At 42.9% G+C, this 21,704-nt stretch overlaps 1 protein-coding gene across 1 annotated transcript in view; it reads right to left on the reverse strand.

Moving 5' to 3' along the window:
* foxo3b (forkhead box O3b) overlaps window positions 1–17,948 on the reverse strand; it is a gene marked incomplete at its 5' end in the record, with an annotated part of 39,753 nt that extends 21,805 nt beyond the window's left edge. Inside the window, one exon of the mRNA XM_079214713.1 lies at window positions 17,400–17,948. Within this exon, the coding sequence (XP_079070839.1) occupies window positions 17,400–17,948 (549 nt within the window). The remainder of the gene's footprint in view (window positions 1–17,399) is intronic.
* Window positions 17,949–21,704: the final 3,756 nt, after the last annotated feature.

The raw sequence follows: 21,704 nt of genomic DNA on the forward strand, positions 1-21,704 counted from the left end.
GGCATCCGCTGCTCTCCGCGGAGCTCTTGCACTGTCTCCATACAGTTTTCAGTAATCATACAGGGGCAGAGAGAATGAGAGAGACGTAGACAGAAAGGGTGAGCTTGACAGATGAGAATCACAGAAAATGAGCGAAAGAAAGAGACAGAAGCGAGTTTGGGAGTCTGAGAGACAAAAAAAAGATACAATGGCGAAGTTTGGAGGAAAAATGTGGCTCAGAATAAAAAATAAACGGTGTTTCCTTCCTTGTTTGCTCTCAGCGTCAGTGTCTTATGGCGCTACAACAGTAGACAGATGAAGGCTAATACTGGCTAATGTTAAAGAGTGGATTAGTGCCCCATATTTGTCGTTGCTCCTTTCCCAGCCCGAGGCCCAGGCTAGCCTTTTCAGAGCCTGAGAAGTCTGCTCTCTAAAACAACCCCTTAACACCGACACACTCACACATATCTGAAGTGGCAGAATGTATTGCTGCCATTTCCCAAACACTTCACGGCTCAAGGTTTTGATGATTATCATCATGTTTTACTTCATCTTGAACTTGGATTCATGACCCCCTGACTTCAGTCAAAACATGTAATTAAACTTGCTTGAATTCCTCGAAAGTCAACTTTCTGGTTTCCATTTGGGTTGCCCTCTCTTAGTTGAGCAATCGGTAGTTGTGGTTTTAGTTTTTGATTTTTTTTTTCATGCTGAATGACTTATTTCAATGAAACTTAGGAGCACATCTCTGGTCAACACAAGATTCAATGTTGTGCTTTTGTGTAATTATTTGTAGAGAAACGTAGTTTTACAGATCTATCTGTTAAATCACCGAATTGATCAGTAAACAAAATCGTTTGAATGTTGGTCAACTAAGAATGTCTTTGGCTGAGGTCAGCCCTGGTTTTCATTCAGCACCTGTTGTCCAAGTTTAGCAGTTATCCACCTCATGCCCTATCATACAGTAACTGCTATAGCTCATAATCCCATGATAAAGATGGGAGCTGTTATTGCATTTGATTTTGTCTTATTATCTGTACTTTCTGCTACTCTTGCTAAATAAATCACACATGTAGGTGGGCTTTGTGCCAGATAAAACAATCAATAAAAGTGTACATGATTTACTGTCGATGTCTGCGACTGAGACTAACAAAAGTAACACTGAGCTCATCTAAACACAGTCTGAAGACAAAGATACAGAAATAACTCTCGCCCACAAACACACACACACACACACACGACAAACTACACACAACATGCACTTTCTACACACACACACCACTTATACACAAACACCCACAAAACACCCACTTTTGACAGCATGATGCCACCACAGAGAGGATGAGGGCATCCCTGGCACCAAGCGAAATGGAAAATTCAACCTGCAGCCAACTGACAGCAGGCTCAAAGAGAAACCCTTGCATACACAATTTTATTTATGTCCAACATAGATAATGCATTTACATTCTTCTCTGTTCTATGTGTCATCGCTTTGCTTTGGTGGCAACAAACTGCGGATGGAAAAATAGTCTGAAAAGCGAGACAATAAAAAAGCCAAGAAAGCCAAACTGAAGGAAAAAGAGGGGGCAGCGGGGAGGTGCAGAGAAGCAGCGTGAGGCACACTAACCCATATTTAGATAGATGGAGGCTTATACAGCCCCCATAACAGAGCCAACTCGCTGGAAATGATGAATTATGAGAAGTAGAGGGAAGACAAACAGCTATAATATGGTGCACAGAGACAAGATCCGATTCAAAACATTGGGACACAAACACATTTAAACGTGCAGACATGCATGCACTAAGCTGAACCATATATTGGCGGTTACATATATTCACATTCAAAAACACTCTCACACTCCAGATCTGTATCTGGTTCACACATCCTAATACACACACACACACACACACACACACACACACACACACACACACACACACACACACACACACACAGTACAATAATCAGACTAAAAGCCTTTCAACCACACAGTGATGTCACTGCAAAGCGATAATCCATCCCTGAGGATACAGTGGTCAGCGCAGGTCTGGCTCACACTGGTGGTCCATACATGGCGTCTTCCCCTTCACCTCCCTCTTTTCAGTGGAGAGCTGAGCCTATCAGGGGTGATGGGTCTTCATGAATAATTTGACTAAAGTGTTCATATGAAAATGGATTCCTGACCAATATTGACCCGTCTACTTGAAACAAAAAGAAAAAGACGAGCAGCACTTAAAGGTCTCTCCAGAGCGAGGTGTCCAGGATAATTAGACTGTGTAGTGAAATTGAGAGGGCTGGTGTGACCCTCTAGTTTGAACGTTGCACCATTACAGAGTGCCCTCACTGTGGTACAAGGGGGTGGGACCATATTGGAGCATGCTATAAGCAAGTTTTCACACAGCAATACTGCTGTAAACAAGAGATGCCGTTACGCCCGCTTCACTTTTTCACACAGAACCAAACAATGGAGGCATATTCTTGCCCCAATGTGTGATTTCCACCATCACAGGAGCAAAGGAGTAAACAAGTGTAATAAGTAATAAGTAATTTAAAGCATATCCAGGCCTTACAAGACGATGCTAGCAAGGTATCAGGGCAAATAATTGCACCCTGCATAACTGTGGGTCAGCTGCTGACAATGCACTCCAATAAATTGACCAGGACGATACAATGATCGATATCATCTTATTGCAGACATTTCTACATCGGTTGGAGTTCCAAACATTTCCCATAATGAACTTCGGTAATCAAGAAAGAGTGTGTCTGAACTTGTCCCTTTTGCCTGCTGATGTAGATAGTACTGCGTTATTGCTGGTGATGAAGCAAAAAAGAGTTGAGAGAAGGTGATCGTTACAGAATTACTTTTTCTGACTGCTAATCTCCTTCTGTATGATTGTTAAACATACAACTCAGCATTATAAAAGGCACTGATGCTGCAAAAACACTACTAAAAATGCTCTTAGAGATGTTAGGCATATCGCCAACAAGCTTAAAACTGTGTTGAACTTTCAGAAGATTTCTTTTACCTCTTTAATTATCCTCGGCTACAGTCGCATGTAGTGCGTAGAGTCTTTTACATAGATAGTAAGTGTACCAGGGTGGGACTGCTTGCTTGCCTCTCCAGCCAGATCACATGAGCTCCAGCACTGTACACACCCATCCCCCACCACCAATATGCTGAGTGAATGACAGAAGAAATGGTGAGAGGCCCACTTTCTTTTGCTCAACTCTGTTGCTTTAAGTCCTCACACGTCACAGTGACCTGAAGGCTTCCTCTCGAATGGAAAGCAGGAGAGAAAGTTGGCTGTGCAGGGAAAGTGAGGATCTCTGTGGGGAAATGTACAACAACAACTGCTGAGGCAAGGGCTTTCCCCTGCATTAGCCCAGCCCCCTTTGTGTATAGTACTACACATACACACGTGCCTATATATTCATAATGAACACAAAGCCCCCCCCTATATTCAAATGCCTGGAGCAAAGCATGGAATTGAGAAACTTGCACTAGAGAATAGCTCCCTGGCTAGGTGCTTGACTGTATATCTCCACTTTTATATATGCATGTTACATATGTGTAACAATGCATGCTTGCTCCCCTCCAAATGCACACATGTGCTTATGTGTGTTTTCGGCATTCCTTGCCATGGAGCCATTTTGAGACCATTGTGGTTTAAGGGTCAGTGTCTCGGAGTATCGGTTACTCTCCTTAGCAGCACAGAGAGACTAAGTGATTGATGGACAGATGGCTCGCTGGTTGGGATGAAGGTCGCCGTGGAAACAGAGGGATAAGCTACAAGTTGAGAGGAATCTCACATGCATTCACCCATAATGCTTACAAACACACCACCAGGGTGAAGACGTAGGAAGGGCTGAGGGAAAGTGTGTAAAGCAGAGAGGAAGGCGCTGTGTCTGGGCAGAGCCGTTCCCAATGTGCCTTGGGGCTTTGGACCGATTTCATGCCCCCATAAGCAATGAAACACACAGTACCAGACACACACACACACACACACACACACACACACACACACACACACACACACACGCACGTACAAACACACACTCACTACAGGGCATTCTCTCTGCCCAGCTACCCGCATCAGATTAAAAAAAAAGCATTGGCATGTGGTGAGAGGCGGAGACGGACAGAAGAACAAAGATAAGCAAAGAGAGAAGTCTGCTACAACAAGCATTCACTAATGGTTGCAGCAGAGAGCTCAAACTATTCATACAGCATTTTCCTTTCAATGTTATTAGCAAAAAAGAGTTCATATTCAGCTGTCTCAGTCAACATGAAAAGTATTCAGGAATTATATCTGAGAAAGAAGTATATGCCTTTTTAACCTTTGCTTGATACGCGTGCATGAGCTCTCTAATAACACAGCACCATTTGCAAATGCAAAGTCCGTTTCATATCCAGGAAAATGTTGGTCAGTCTAAGGGTTCAGCTGAGGGAAGTCAAGTGGATTTGTGCAGCCTAAAATCACATACATATGTTTTAAGGGGCAAATATAGTGTAAGAACGGATGTAGCTGAAATCTATACTTCATTTGAGACTATATACGCACATCCTGTTGAGAGTATAGAATTGTGTTAAAATCTTAATAGCTCCTGACTTAAATAAGCTCTCAAAGAACATAGTTCAGTGCCTTGCTCAAGGATATTTCCCCATAGAAGTTGAGTTTTTTGTCATATATGCCCACCTGGTCCAAGGATTTGACCTGGTGGACCTTTGAGTACTAATTATGTTTTAGACCTGGACATCCAAACCGACACTCTCATGTTGAATTTCTAGACAGCAAAATACATGAGAGAAGCTGAAAGAGGTTCATTGCTCAAAGCTCGCCGACTGCTTGAAGTCAAACTGGGACTGTAGGTTCGTGGGTAAGAAGTCCTAAAGAAACCGCTCTTTTCGGCCAGCGTTTAAGATCTGACCTTTCCCTTCATTAGATTAAGGCAGATATGACCCCTGCCCACGACCCCGGAGTCAGATTTCACTAACTCCAAGGTCTCAACCTCAGATTCATTTGCAAGATTCTTCTGTCAGCGTTTCCGTGTTGAGGTCTTTTTTCCCTAATAAATAAAACTTGTCGAAAATTATTTGGCTAAAGTTCAAGTTGTTTGTGCACTGTCAGCAAACACATAGGTCCATGCTAATTAGATCCACCCATATATGCTGCTGCTGTGCTCTGCAGGCATATCTGCTGATCTTTATCAACCCCCCCTACCCTCCCCCACTCTCTCTTATAAAACCCAGGTGTGCAAACACAAAGGTTTACCTAGGCGTCATAAATGATAACAGATAAGATGAGAAGAGGGGGCTAATGAAAAGAAAGGAGGCCTAGCTCATCAGATCCGCAGTGACCTCTAATCTGTTTTTTTCATCTCAAGATGACGAGAGACAGAAAAAGTGGAAGTTCTTGCACAGATACACAGAAGGTAATTTATTGCCTCATCCTCTTATAGGTCAAGAACCAGATCTGTTAAAAGAGGTGTCTGACACCTGTTATCTACTTTGTAATCACAAGGTCAAAAGCTGGAATACTGTGATGAAGCATATATGAACTTGAGGGAGGTCTCAAGGCATCGCTAGTTCTACAAGACATAGAGGCTACATCTTTGACAGTGGTGCTTTGAGCTGAATACTAAACCTGAGATGTTGACCTGGTTCTAGATTAAACAATAATGAATAACCTAAGTTATTATAATCCATTCTGTGGGGAACATGAATGTGTGTACTGAATTTGATGGCAAGGCATCCAAAAGTTGAGAGGTTTTACACTGTCAACCTCTTGATGTCACGGGAGAAAAAGTCAGAGTTTCATCAAAATCATTAGGATTCATCGTCTCTTAGGTGGATGTTGAGATATTTTACAAAATGTGCACACACTCGCTCTTTGATGTAACTTCAGCTGCTGCAATCAGCCATGTCTTTCTGTTTCGGTGTTCAGTGGCTAAAGCAGGCTCAACAATGGCTTGCCTTCTTCCCACAGTAACCTGCCTCCACACACACACACACACACACACACACACACACACACACACACACACACACACGTAATCTCAGTCCAGGGCCACAGCTAGTAGTGACTTCATGAAGAGTAGGATTAGTGCTAAGAGGCTGCTGTGTGTGGGACCTTGAGGCAGACGAACACAATGGACTATGATTTGCCAGCTACATGCAAACATCCAAGTAGGCTTTGAAAGGCTCACCAGTTCCTCTAACACACACACACACACACACACACACACACACACACACACACACACACACACACACACACACAAGGAGAAGTATTTTGTTCAGACAAATCACCACGAGGAAATTATGGGAACAATCATCAGATGCCCAGAAAGAACTGAAAACATAATTCCCTTGTTTTAATGGTGCATGGAGGATGTGGAACATTGGAGCCCAGCATGTGTACAGCAACACATCTCAAGCCGTGTAATTCATGCCAGAAAACTGACACGCTTTGCATGTATGACTCTGACCTATAGGATTTCACAAAGACAAGAGAATCCTCTGTGTCCAGATAGAAAGCCTGTGGGTTGAACAGGTGGCTGGCAGGCTGGCTGCTTGATGGCACTCTCAATCTTTGCTTATCAAATCTGGGAGTGCCGTCACTGTGGTTGGATAGCTTCCACCAGTAACTCTGGAGCCTAAATAGTGTGTGAAACTGCACACTGGCTGTGCAAAATGCTAGAAACTCAACAGCCTACACTATGGGAGCTAGGTTAAACTATATGAATATTTGTGGATTTCTCAGAAAATTCTAACTTCCTGCAACAACTTTGATGATCAATTAATGGTTGTAGCCTTTAAAATGTATTTGTCTCATGTGATTAGAATACTTATATTTTGAGGTTTACAACAATAAAGCAATGTGTTGAGTTTTTTTTAGATATCGCTGCTCGTCTCTGCTTTTAAAATAAACATTTCTAGATGTTTAATTATTGGTCAGACAAAACAAGACATTTGAAGATGACACCTTGGACTGAGGGAAACTGAGATGGACATGTTTTACTCTATTCTGCCATTTTATTGACAAAACTATTAATTAAGCGATGATGAAAATAATTGTGAAATACAGCCTTAAATTCTATATTTATCTATTTTGGTGATGATAAATAAGAAGTCATGATTTTTAACTGCATTTCCCGGTATTTACCTGTCAATCTAGCAGCGTGTTGAGTATTATGTCATCCATTTCTTCATCACTTCTCACCACCAAGTTTTTTTGTTTTGTAGAAACATGAAATGCACTACTTCCTGTGTGGTACAGGAGTTTTCCTGGGAAAGACCGACCTGACATTAGGCGTTTAGAGAAGGAAGGTTTTATGATTTGGGCACTGTCCTGACGACATAGCAGTTAGATGCTAACCATGTAACCGAAATCTCTGGCCCCATGTTTCCGTTCTTAATCTTGCCAATAAAAGCAAAAATGGAAAAAGGTCTTGATGATTTGCATTTGGTTTACAGAAAAGACTTGCGAGAGGGGTTTTTCCTCATGATATGTCAGTAGCACATTTCACTACCGAGCCCCATTCCCCACCTCTCTTCTTCTGCCTCCTTCCTCTGACACAGAAAGCTTTATTGTAGTCAATTAAATGTTAATCAGAAACAGTAGCTCAGCCCGTTCTTTGCAGACACAGGGATGCCAGATAGGTGGAGTGGTGTAATAGAACGAGACAGGCTCTGCAGAAAACAAATTAAACTTTAAAAGCCCAGAGTCGCATTGGCGAGCCAAATTCAGAGATGATCTCTTTAAATCAGCAATACACTGATGAGTGTTGACAGAGTTCAGATGATGACGGAGGACAGAAAGGGAGGCGCTTCGATCTTCACCTGCCTCTTCATCCCCCCAAATGCATAAAAACCTCTTAATTTAATATATATATAGTAACTCCCACCTCAAAAAAATATACACACTATTACCAAGTTATGAAAATATGGCTGAGACTGTGTGCATGCTATTATGGTGTGTGGTGGTGGAGAGAGTCGATTACTGAGGAGGAGGCGGCCAAGAGGAAAGGGGCCCACTTTAGCAATGTGGTTATCGGAGAAACTGAGAAGCAAGGCCAGAACGGGAGGTGTGCCGTTTGACTGTATGTGTGTGCTTAACGTGTGTGTGTGTGTGTGTTTGTGCTTGTGTGTGTGTAAAAAGGTGGACAGTAGATGCGTTCAGTGGGTCACTCTGTTATCAGCTGTCACACAAACTGTGACTCGGCCCCCCATCTGCTTGACAAGTTATCAGTTGCTATGGAGACAAACAATTACCCGCCCCCTCCGTCCCGGCCTGTTGACACAAGTATGCATTCTGCTATGCATGTAGCCGTATGTACACATACACATTTTGAGTTGAGACGGCAGTCATTATCTCTAATCTAGACTCCTAAAGACTTTTCCTTTTCTCCCCAGAGAGACTTCCTGTACTCCACTGCTTATTTACTGTAAGATATAAACAAAGATATTTTCTCCATTGTACTCAAGCCAACTGTTTTGTTTGCTGTATCATTACATAAATGGGTTGGATGACAGCAGCTGGAGGAGGAAAGAGACAAAGAAGGGGAAAATGTAGATGAGACAGTTAATAAGGGGACGATTATGTGTCTTCAGTCATCGTCCCACCAGGTAGACAAATTCAAAGTTTATTGAAAGGAACACGTTGACATTTTGAAAAATACACTTATTTGCTTTCTTGCTGAGACTTAGAAGAGCAGATTGACATCCATCTCACATCTGAATGGTAAATATGTAGCGGGAGCTAGCAGACGGTTATCTTAGCTCAGCTAAAAGACTGGAAACCGCTTAGAGACTGTTTAAAAGCTATTAGCATGGAGGTAGGGGTCATACAAGGGGAGGCTATTGTAGTAATCTTATCTGTATCTTTTAGCAACTACATTAATTAAAATATAATATATAAATGTATATATTCTTTTGAGGTGGGGGTGGGATATTGCAGATGTTTTCCTAAATCAAGGGGAGTGTACAAATAACATATTAATAACAATGAGCACAGTGTTTTTTATTTAGGAAATGATAAATTAGATTCAGCCCCCTCGACCCACTATTTATTATATAATATTTAACCTGGCTGTGTGCAAAGGTAAAACAATGATCAAAGTGTTGGCGAGTCTGGTTGCTGGGCGATGTTGGTAGGTGGATTCTGTTATCTTCGGACGGAGTGGTATCTATCTTTTCATCTGATTCTTGGTAGGAAAGGGAATAATCACGTTTACCAAAATGTTATACTATTCTTATACAACCTACACATTAACCTCACACACCACATTAAGTCCCTGGAGCTCTGGGCCACTGAAGCACCGGTGGTACAACATACTATAGAAGAAACTCTTCAGTACCGTCACTGTTAAAGCTGCTTGCAGCTCATGAAATAACTTACATCCAGTAGTGCTGACGCATCAATGTATTGCTCAGTAAGCACGTGCTTGTTTAATAAACACTGGTGCTGTTTTGGCAGGATGATTGATACAGTATATACCTCAGACCAAAAAAAACACTTATACCTCAGACAACTGTGAGAATTTTTCTTTTGCATTTATGAATATATGTTATTAAGACAGAGCAAACCAGGCTAAGGATGACATGTAATTGCACGTTTCCTTTCGTTTTATTCATCTTTCCAGTGGCAGACAGACAGTAAGTCCACAGGACGCTTTTCCAGTCAGACTGGTATTTCTGTATTCTCTCTGACATCACTAAAATCTTTCTGCCCTTTTTAATTTATTGATCCTGCTAGTGAAAAATGTTCATTTATTGACCTTTCTACTGAGAGTTCAAAGGTCAGGGTCAACTACAGAACAGAAAGCTTGAAGCTGGGAGAATTAGCCCATGGTGCTCCAGTTAAAGACTAGTTTCTAACCACAGGACAAACCACCATAGTCCTCTGCTTTGCCACACTGAGCTTGTGTGTTGTGTGTTTGTCATAGATGTTAGAAATACATCTCTACTTCCTGTACATCCCCTTTTTGTTTTGTGTTTCTAGGGAATTCAGTGCATTTCTTGGCTTTTCTATTCAGTTCTTGATGACTTCTTGCAACTTGCTGCGGTTATCTGGCTCCAACAGATCGGTGTAATCTGATGGTGTATAAACTACTGAACAATTGTTTTGTTGTTTGAGGGTGCTTTGATACCAGAATAAGAAATGTTGGGGATTCAATAACACTCTGGTATAATACTTAAAAATACTAAAAAGAAAAACTGTAATACCTCCGCGCCCCACTACAGGGCCGCGCCCCACTACAGGGCCCCACAGTTTGAGAACCACTGAGCTAAACTAACTGTCTCCTAGCTGTACATACATGAGAGTGGTATCAATCTTCTCATCTCTCGGCAAAAAGCATTCACAATTTCTTTTTAGCTATTCCTTTCAGTTACTGTATATCCTTCAAGAAGATACACTACATGAGGCAAAATGCCTGTTAAATCCAGCCCCACCTTTAGCTTGTAATCAGTATGTCATACACAAGTATTTGTGTTTTAGATGCTATCAAAGACTGGGCATGAGAAGACAGCTGGTTTCTCTTTTGTTTTGTGCTCATATATGTTCAACAAATTCAGGCACACACAAATCACGTAACATATCTATCCTGTGACTTGTCTGCTCTTAACTATGATCAACATGGAAAACAATTCTAAGTAATTCATAAAATCTGCATTGAACTCTGCATTGAATTTGCATTGAATTTCTGCAGCGTGCAGAGTTAAGCTGGGCCACATCGAGGTTTTAAGACATTTCTTTTACAATCTGCATATTTTCACAGCAACAACAACAGTGTGGCCACAATGTCTCATGTGTCTTAAAAAAAATCTGCAGTGTTACTATGATGGCCACAAAAAGACATGAAGGAATCAAGGGAGTATGGAGTGTAACAAGAGCAGAGGCCCAAGATGTATCTCCATTCATTAGAGCCCACAACTGATTTCAAGAGTTGGGCTTCAGAGGAGCAAGCTACAGGGGAACAGCTTGTTTTTGCTCACCAGTGTTTTACATGCAGGCAAATGAGGGAGCTGGCAGGAAAAATAATGAGGGACGTTGTGAGAGAGAGAGAGGGAAAGAGAGTGTAGTGAAAAAGAGGAGTTAGAGCGATGAAAGAGAGACAGAAAGAGGGTTAGCCCTTAGCCAAGAACAAGCTCTTAAAAATTAATACAGTGATCTGAATTCATCCCGAGCACATTGAATAATTGAGAAGTGTCTTTGAGGGGAACAGATAGTGCAGAATGTGACATGGTTGGGTTGGTGAGGACACAGAAAATACTGGGTAAACCTGTTACTGTGTGTCTGCAAGCTTCAACGACTGGTTTCAACATATTTATGACATACAAAGGATTTGTCCACTTTCACACGCAAACAGAAGGACAGACAGTAAGATAGTGAAAAGGGGACAGATACAAAGACAAAGAAAGAGAGAGGAGCTTACATGCTGACATAAACTCTGACCAAAAGTATGCCGTTGTTATACTCTTCTCTTATTGTGCAGATTAAACAAATAAGATATGGTGCGTTCAGTAAAGAGATTTAGAGGTGCTGCAGATGTTTTACTTTTAGCGAGAGCAAGGCTAATTCCCCCTGTTCCCAATCTTTGCGCTAAGCTAACTGGTGGCTAGCAGGAGCTCCATATTTACTATACAGACATGAGAGTGGTATTGATCTTATGCTCACTAATGCACTGAATGGGCGCAAATCACTGCTGGCAGGCTTTCAAAATCATGTGGAAAAGGATTTCCAAAGAAGAGTTGAGGCTGTGGCAGCTGAACATTATGAAAATTGTTTTGTGATAGAATGTTCAAGAATCCCGTATGGGTGTGATGCTCAGGTGTTTGCACACTTTTGGCCAAATAGGGTAATTTTCTGATTTAAAAATCTTGATGCAGCCAAGCTCCTCGGGCATCTGAAGAAAGAAATGTGTTCATTGATTGGAAATAGAACTAGAACAGAGCCTGGGGGTTTTCCTCCACACAGAGGTTGACTGCTCAGGGGGACACTATTCAGACTTGGAGGGGTGTCTGTGTTCCCATAACCCTTCGGCCCTTTAGCCTCACACAACCACAGGCCCCTCCATTGGGAATCAATGTCAGAGGGCAGTTGTAATACACCAATTTAGAGCAAAGCGTGTTAATTTACCTCTCAGCTCCCCCTCCCTTCTCCTGCTTACTGTCTTCAACTCCCCCCCCCCCCCCCCCCCCCCCCCCCCCCTCTCCCATCACACCCCTTCTATTGCCTTTTTGCTTCAGTTCCCCCAGTTTGACAGAGTACAAGCTTTATCTGAGGGGCCTCCTGATTGTCTTCTGAGTACCTACCTACACACACACACACACACACACACACACACACACACACACACACACACACACACACACACACACACACACACACACACACACACACATCTTTCTACCTCAGCATATCTCTTTTTAGTATTTTCTTCAGTATCATAATCATTTCCCTACTAGTCCGGTTCCTCATGTAGCCCTCAGATAATGAGTAAAAGTTTAAATTATAGCCGCTGGTAGTCATGTCTTGCAGAGATATTCGTGGCTGACACCGGGATCTTATCACATAAAGCTCACTCCACTGCATTGAGGGACAGCCAATGAAAGGATGAATGTTTTCTTTATTTGGCCTCCCCTTCTCTTTTGTCAACCCCGTCCTGCTCTGATAGTAACAATAAATTATTTCAGCCCCAAAGAATAAACACTTTCAGCATGCTAAGCCGTTAAAATGATAATCAACTTGTTCGGCGAGCTTATGGGGCCTGCTTTCCATACGCCTCCAGACAATGTCAGATGGGGTAAAGTGTGGAGAGCAGAGCGGCAGCCTCTGTGTATATATCTGTGTGTGGGATGGTTGTGCCATGGATGAACCCTTGCTATTTGGTCTCTTTGTAAAGTGACAGATTAAATGAGAAAAGGTGTGTTTAACGCTCATGACTCACTTGTTTGTGGATTGTGCTGCATGGGAAGTACCTGCAAGTAGCCATCAGTTAAACAACATAACACATAATGACTAAAGTACATGTTAAACGACAACTTCATGTTGACCGCCGTGACTCGTTGCAACTAGGCGGCACTCTGAAGTATCTTAAAATGTTCCTTCTCTCTACTGTCCAGCAGGGGGCGACTCCTCTGGTTGCAAAAAGAAGTCTAATGCTGTATTCACACCAAACGCGACACAAATTATTCGCGCGACCAGATTATATGCAAAGTCAATGCACAGACACGACAGGTTGCGAAGGCACGGAATTTCCGCCAGGCGACGCGACTGACGCGTTTGAGGCGGAGCGAACAGAGCAAAGGACGCGGCGCAAATTCATGTGAGTTGAAATATCCCAACTATGGCGACAAAATCGCGTGAGTCATAGTTGCGTCAGCCAATCAGCGTTGAGAAGCTCCGCCCGTCACCACCGCCGTCTTGCCGTCACTGAATCAAACTGCTGCTGGTCTGCCAGAAGTACTGGTAGCGTCCGACATTCAGACACTGTTGTGGGACTACGGGTAATATTATGAACCCAGACACGATGGAGTTTGATGTTTCCGGCGTATGTGGAATTTACACAACAAGTATAAAGCAGAACTAGTGGTTATTTCCATGGTGGATGGCAGAAACGGTATCCGTTTTACGGAGATAAGCCAGACGCAGTTCCTGCAGGAGTCGGTGAAATTCACCGAGCTGTGTGCGGCTACGGATGGTGTTATGAACCCAAACACGAGGGCGTTTGATATTCCGACATTTTTGGGACTTCCACAACAAGTACAGTATAAAGCAGAACTAGTGGTTATTTATTCCATAGTCAATACCGGAAAAGATAACTATTTTTCACGGAGAGAAGCAACGCCGATAAGCCACGGCCCCTTTGTCGCGGCGCGATTTCGGGTTTGGTGTGAACACCCTTGTTTCACTCCAGCGAGTAAACTGAAGCGGTAAATGCGACGCGAAAAATTGTGTTGAGTTTGGTGTGAACGCAGCATTATTGTATTTAAGTCTATGAGAAAATTACCCTACTTCTCACAAAACATTGTAAACAAGAGTTCATGGTCTCAACCCCTAGTTGTAAGTCTTCTTCGATACAGCATGATGTTCATTTTGTAAATGATTGTCTCATTTAGAGAAAAATAGACCATAAAGCGGAGCATGTTTTTGGGGGGGCTTAGTGTGATTGACAGTTCGTTGTCGCTACCAGAACCGTATGCAATATCTCTACGTCACTGTTCCACATTCCAAACATGGTCACTTGCCATTCATTGGTTGCAAAATGGCAATGGTCAAATCGTTGAATCTGAGGCTTCAAAGCGACAGTCAACAAACCAATGGGTGACGTCACGATGACTTCGTCCACTTCATGTACACGGTCTGAGGTTGCAACCCCAGGGGTCTTAACGATTAAAGTAATCTCACGAATGAGTCATAATGAGTTAAACTCATTTCAGACCCTTGCATAAATTTAGACCTGCAGCAGTAGAGGCTCAATGTCATGAACCCTGGTGATAAGCCTGAACATGGCCGGGCAAATGCAATTGGACATGTCTGAGCATGTCTGTCTGTGTGGGAATGGATAACAGGTTAAACAATGTCACTGGTCAACTTTATTTAGGTAGAGAGATCTGTATGTACCTTTTGTACCTTAAACCTTAAATGAGAATATCAGACATGTGTGTATATGTGTGTGTGTGTGTGTGTGTGTGTGTGTGTGTGTGTGTGTGTGTGTGTGTGTGTGTGTGTGTGTGTGTGTTATGTGGAGTGTCACTGTGACATAACTTGGTCTGGGCCTGTGATGTGCAGCTGCTGGGAACAGGGAGCCTGTTACAACAGGGTTAAGTAACACCAGAGCACAAGGTTCAGTGCAGCAAGAAATATTTACACACATGCACAAATACACCTGCCTGTGCACACAAATACACACAAGTGCACCTAATCTTTTGATTATGCAAAGACACACAGGTGAACGACTTCACACACTTCCAGGCGTGTTTACAGGTGCTATTTTGAGTTGCAGCTTGTCAATCCTTCGCCATACCAAAGCTTCTCTTAGCACACATTTCAGCAGCTCCGCCCCATACCTGCCCCTCTAACGCAGGCTGTGTTGGTACGATGTGTGGTACTAGAAAAGGTTTTGGCACTTAACACTTAGGCTGACAAACTCTTGAACGCATGCAAGAATGATTTTGATTATGATGGCTGATATAGTTAAGAATGGATCACAAAAAAGACTGCAGCTGGGTATTATTTGTTATTTCATTTAATTGTTTTTAAATGGGCAAGATTTGAATTTAAATCACATTTAAATAAATCAAAGTGATTATGAATCTGAGCAGACATTGATGCCAGTTGACAGCACTGAAGTTCAATACCTAGCCCTAAATAAGATTTAAAGAAAGTCAAATCAAGGTTAAATCATTGTTGATATAGCGCACACTGAGTTCTTTATTATGTAAGAATAAGTAAATAACCAGACATTGTGTTACTATTTAAAGTTTGTGCAGTGGCTTCTTTTGGTTAAAGACAATCTAAGGTGATAACATGTGTCCTAGTGTTGTGCTTGGTTGTCTTAACCAACTTTTACCAGTGCTAATGGTCGACTGACAAAGATATGAAAAAGAATGACGCAAGTGGGAACCTGGGAGAGAAACCCAGGGGGATTATTTGGATTTGCTGAGCAAATCTCCTCAACAAAGGTGCCCCGGCTGCATGAAACTGTAGGTGTTCAAACCCGGCTCTGTGTGGAGGTGAAACTTAAGAGTCTCAGAGTGAAATGGAGAGCAAAGGGGCTCTGAAAAAGTGTCCGTACAGAAGTAGTCCTCTGAACACCTGGCTATGCTGGCCGTCTTTGGTTTCATGTTTTCTGTTGAACAAAACCTAACTGCAGCTTTGGACATGCTCAGGCCTTCATGCTGAGGGACCAGCTTGTCAGTTTGGAGCTGCAAAGATGCATCATCCTCAAGAAAAGTCTTCATAAATATGCTTTGCTTACACCGTAGTAATGTGTTATACTATGTGTTGCCACCACTCTGAAGAAGAAACAACTAGAGTATGTAATGAAGAGAGTATTGTAAGAAAACTAAAAAAGGCAGAGGCTGTGAGCTGCAGCAGAGATTTATTGACAGACCATGCGTAACACTAAACCACCTACAGCCTGACCCTCATGCCCGAAATTCCAGGAGTAAGAGCCCTGCATGGTGACGGTGAACCCGGCCTTGACTTGGTGGGCCTGCACACAACCTCCCTCTTTGCTCTTCACTGAAGCATATCACATAGCAAAACTTGAGAAGCCCTGACAAAATATGGCCAATAGGCTCCACGCCCCATGGAGCTGCTCCTTTAGCCTCTGATGGGTGTTAATCTCTGCTCGCTGACCTTCTGTACCTCCCTCCTCTGCAGTCTCCTTTCGCTGGTCCCATGTTTTATGGGTGCCTTTAAAAAAAAGAAGAAGCTTTTCCCTTTACCGCTCACCTAAACTCACAGCGTCCCAGTTATGTAATTCCCTCATAGCAGGATCAGCAACCTTGGCAGTTGCCTACCTGACCCAAGAGATAGATCCCTGCCAAGGTTTACATAACAAATGGCCCACTGTGGATACAGTAGCATGATGGAAATTTAGCCTCTAAATATAAAAAGTAAAAAACATGATGTGACTATATTCTCACAACCTCAAGATAGTGTATCACATGGATATTTTTACAGACGGGGTCATGCCCTTAGAAGAGGTCTTTTCATGATACACTTTGCACACAGCATGTTAAATCGTTTGTTTACATTCAGGTCCTTGTCCTATTAATGGATTTGCTGCTGGTCTTATGTAATTGTATCATGTCTTCTTAGCGTCTTAAACAAGGTTGAGTCACTCAAAATAGGCTACTGCGTTTCCAGACAAACTGGTTACACCGTTTCTGTTTGCTCTAATTCCAACCATGTGACTGTGACTGTGACCTCAGAGGAATATCGTGCATATAACATCAGAAACGTCCAATGAAAAAAGACAAAGGACATGCATATGATGCAATTTCCATCACAACTCCACAGCCTTATTTGTCTATTACATGTCTGGCATTAAGTGCAAAATGTCACGTTTTGGTCAATTTATGAGATAATGATGTGTAGGTCACCCAACCCCACGCTGCTTAAAGAGATTAAGGATCTAAAATGCCTCTCTGATGTGACCCCTCCACCCCCCCATTCGCTCTACGTTTGCAGACTGATCTGTAATTCCCATTAGAATGATAATGAGAGGTACAATGAGAGCCAGACTTTCCAAATAGACGCTCGTAAAAACGCGACTGCGCTGGGATAAATGTGTGCGTGTGAATGCGTGTGCGCAAGTGGATTTACAAGCCACATGCTTTTTGTTTTTGTTTTGATGGAGAAAGGAGGGGGGCTGCTGGGTGGGTGAGTGGGGCGACTCTTACCTTCCATCCTGCAGAGCTGTTGCTGTCGCCTTTGTCTTTAAAGTAGGGGATGGATCTCACCATCCAGTCATAAATTTGAGACAGTGTCAGTCTCTTGTCCGGCGCGCTGTCAATGGCTTTGGTAATCAGGTCGGCGTAAGAAAGATTCCCCCAAGCGTTACGGCGAGAGGAAGCTTTCCTCGGGGTCTGCTGCGCAGCCAGGCTGCCGGGGTTCAGTGCGCCAGAGGTGGCCGTCGGGGAGTGCGCAGAGCCTCCGCTTTCCTGGCCGGAGGAGGAGAGCCCTCCATCGGCCATGGGACTGTTGCTGCTCTGGTCCTCCGTCGCCAAGCCTGAGCCATTGATACCGATGGCCGTATTTGCGGCATTATCGTCTTCATCGTCCTCTTCCTCAGGTATAATATATGTGTCATTGCTCTCCGGTTTCGTCGTGTTGGAGTCTGGTCGTGGCAGCGGCCAGGTGCAAGATCTGGGCCGCTTCTGAGGCTCGAAGTCCGGGTCGATGGTCACGTCCAAATCCGGGAGTGGGTCAGGGAGCGAAGCCTCAGCCATGATCTCCTCTCACAATCTCGGCCCCGCTGCCAGGTAATAAAGTTAAAAGACAAGAAATGAGGAGCTGTCAAAGTCGCGTCCCATGAATGCGCGCTCCCGTCCTTTGTTGCTATTCCACACCAGCGAAGTCCCAACTGGGCCACGAGCAACTTAGTTATTAACGCCTGTTGAAGACATAAAGCATAACCCCGACACATTCGGTAAGAGCCAAGTTAAAACACAGCCGAACAGATACAATAGAGCAGCGCGAGTGTGTTTCTCAATGAAGCAGCAATACACTACTAATTACAAATAAAAGAGATTTACATGAGGCAAATCGCCTCCATACGCATGTCTTCATGATAAAACACTACTTGCTCATCAATAGGAGCTCTACACTAAATCCCGTCCTGGTGCAAGGGTCTGAATCCACCTACTGGAGATCAATGGCTGAGGAGAAAGTGCTCAACGCTCATCATCTCTCTGGGAAATAAATCCTATCTCGCTGCTTTTAAACAAAATACCTACCACGGCCAGTCACTTGTACTGTCTGGTACCAACAAAAACAAATAAAAAACCCCGAAGAGACTAGATCCCGGATCGTCCACAGCCACTTCCAGATGCCATCTTGACTCTTTCCTCCTTCACTCCTCAAGTGCGCTGTGCGATATAGAGACAGATTGGATGTATGCAGGGCAAGTCAGTGTCGATGTGGAATAAGACTGCCACCTCACTCCGGGTTACTACTGTATCTCGATTTGCTCTCCACTCAGAGCTGCACGCACACACACGCTCACTTACACACGTACACGCACACGTACGTACATACATACACAGACACGCGCATGCAAGTCGATCAAGGGCCAGCCCCCTGGATCCTGCGCATGGGATCGCCTTTTAAAGAGACACTGCAGTCCAACAGGACAGAGCTTTCTGTGCGCAGGTTGAGTCTGGGACACGTCTTGGCATGTTGGTGGCGGATAGAGACACAACAGAAGACCAAAGGGATAACCAATAAAGTCGAGTAGTGCCTTCATTTCTAGGAAGTTTCTTTTTTTTTTGTTCTGTCACAACAAAATAAAAAATGGTTGATTCCATTTCAGTTTGCAGGACACATCATGGTGTAGCTAGCACTGCAGGTGTGTTACAGGTCTCTACTTTCTGAGAATCCATTTATTTCGATTTTTAAGCTACTGAAGGCTGTAACTAAGAACTCATTATCAACTAATCAATAAATAATTAGAAAATACTAAACACATATTCATAACAGTTTCCCAGAGCCCAAGTTGACCTATAGGTTACTGACAAATACATAATATTACTTGTGAATTTTGTTCTAAATTTGGACTTAACATTGTACGTGTATTTAGCATGTGTTGCTATGTACAAAAATAAACATTGTATTACATATGATGGTGCTTCAAAAGTAAAACATTTGAAAAATGTGCTCTGATTTGAGCATTTTTGTTCCATCACCCTCTTGTTGCTTAATTGGTAATGGATGATTGTGCCTTTAATCAGCGCACCAGTTTGTCAATCATGTCTGTCACCGTGCTCAGACCACGCCCCCTTTCTGGAGCCCGGTCCACCTAGTTCAAGATGACGTCATCCCGTTTATTAGCCAGAGATAAGGGGAGAAATCCTAGATGGTTCTCCATCCTGTAAGTGATGCTCTGGACCCCCTTCTGCCCCTCCCCCTCTCCCACTCCTCGTCCTGCGGATCAAAACAGCCTCGTCCAGGTCTTCTTTGTCTCGAGGGCGGCCTGCCATGCTAGGCTCGCGGTATATGTGTTGGAATGGACACAGCTGAAAGTCACAAAATATCACTTCTAAATTACTGCATGGATTTATTATGCGTGTATGGTACTTACATGCATATACATATTTTATATTTAATTGACATCACAATGGTATATCATATTAATGTAGGATATCAGTGTGTTATTGTATGTTTTGGGCAATAATTGCAGTTTATTTCCTTACGTCCTTATTTAAAAAGCTGACACATATGCCATCTCAATAGGTCGGACATTATTGTTTCATTGTGTTCACTGACTCAAATTCAACCAGGCAAATTTGTACGAAACACACACGCTCATTTACAACTGCAGTGTGGAGTCTGTACTGCACAGGATTACAGGCAGATAGTCAGTGCATGTACCACATATTGTGTGATGGTTTTTGTTCCCTTCACATCAAAGAGAATACCTGATGCTGCAGTTTGGCTCCCGCAGAGAACTATAGAGTTAACTGTTCACTGGATGTACAGAGGGAGGTTATGGTGTCTGAGAGTCTGTGTGTGTCTGTGTGTCTGTGTGTGTGTGTAGAAATTCAGTTTGTAGCCAGCTGTATCAGTCTGAGATATTCTAAGTACATTTAAAGATAACTGTTGTGTTTTTTGTTATTGGTAAATAGTCAGTAAAGCATTGAGTTTGTTTTGTTTCCTTTTAAACGACACGATAAGCAGACCTGCAGAGTCTGAAACTGTTTAAAAAAAAAATTGTGACAGCTTAAAAAAACCACATGTCTGTACATGGGACTGCCTGAACTTTTTGTGGGGTATATTTTCTTCAAGAGCACCAGCATTCGATTGTTGAGTGCATCCCATTGAGCACATCATCATTGTCTGAACCTTACAGACTATTGGAATATTTTTAGGTTGGTACCTGCACATTTAAAATAGTAGGATGTTGTAAATATTTTTCCAGCTGTGTCGTCAGCTGTGTACCCTCATGACCCTGCTGCAGTATCCCTGGCATTTGGCCACTTTATTCTGCACCAAGATAAGACAACTCCACCTTAGATGCCCTTTGAGAGCCACAGTGTTGCACAAGGACACATTCATGGACAGCAAGCAAACACACATGCAGGGTTGCATGTGTGTTTGCTTGCTGTACATGAATGTGTACATGAATAATACAAATTGTTCAGGGTTGAACAATTTGTATTATTCCAGTTTTCAGTACATGGGACTCATTTTAACCCAACAATAAGGTATTTCAGGTTGGAGCATGGTAGATGGTATTGTAAACATGCTCTCTCAAAACATACATTTATCTGTTTACCAGACCGTCTAACATAAAAGTCGTACAACCTTATGAATCAAAATTGAATCAACATTTTAGGACATCTTGGGATTTCCAAAATCACCTAAATTGAATGCAGGAGGCATAATATTCCTATTTGTATCCATTTTTGTTCCCCTTTTGACTGATATGACAATGAGAAATAAACAAAAAGGTGAACTGTTTCCCATTTCCCCTCCATCAGCATAAGACGGTGGTCCAGAGAGGATGGAGAGAGCGACCACCCCTCTAAGCCAGCGAGAATCATCCAATTAAGACAATCAAAGCATGACGGCCATCTCTGTTTGTGCCTGATGTTTCCCCCAAACAGCATCATGCTATGATTGGATTAGGGGCCTCGGTATAGGGCGTGATCGATTTTCCTTTAATTGAGAGTTATGGTGGGATAGACTAGGCGCCTATACCGACTCAAGTGCTTTTTTAACAATACACACATTATGTGCGCGCATCCTTGCACACACCTGCACACCAAGCCAATTACTATCCCACATTATACTGATATTTTATATTTACTCTGGTGTGTTTGCACTTTAGCTGCTTGGTGCAAACAGTGTCTTCTATAATGCTCTTGGTTTAGATACTGGAGGTGCTCCTCGCTGTTCTTACTGTAGTTGTCATGGGCTGGTCCAGGCTGGAATGGTGCACTAGAATGACCTCATCCTTAGATGGAAGCAATAACAAACCGGGTAGC

Source organism: Taurulus bubalis, assembly GCF_910589615.1.
Source record: "Taurulus bubalis genome assembly, chromosome: 3".
Taxonomy (NCBI): domain Eukaryota; kingdom Metazoa; phylum Chordata; class Actinopteri; order Perciformes; family Cottidae; genus Taurulus; species Taurulus bubalis.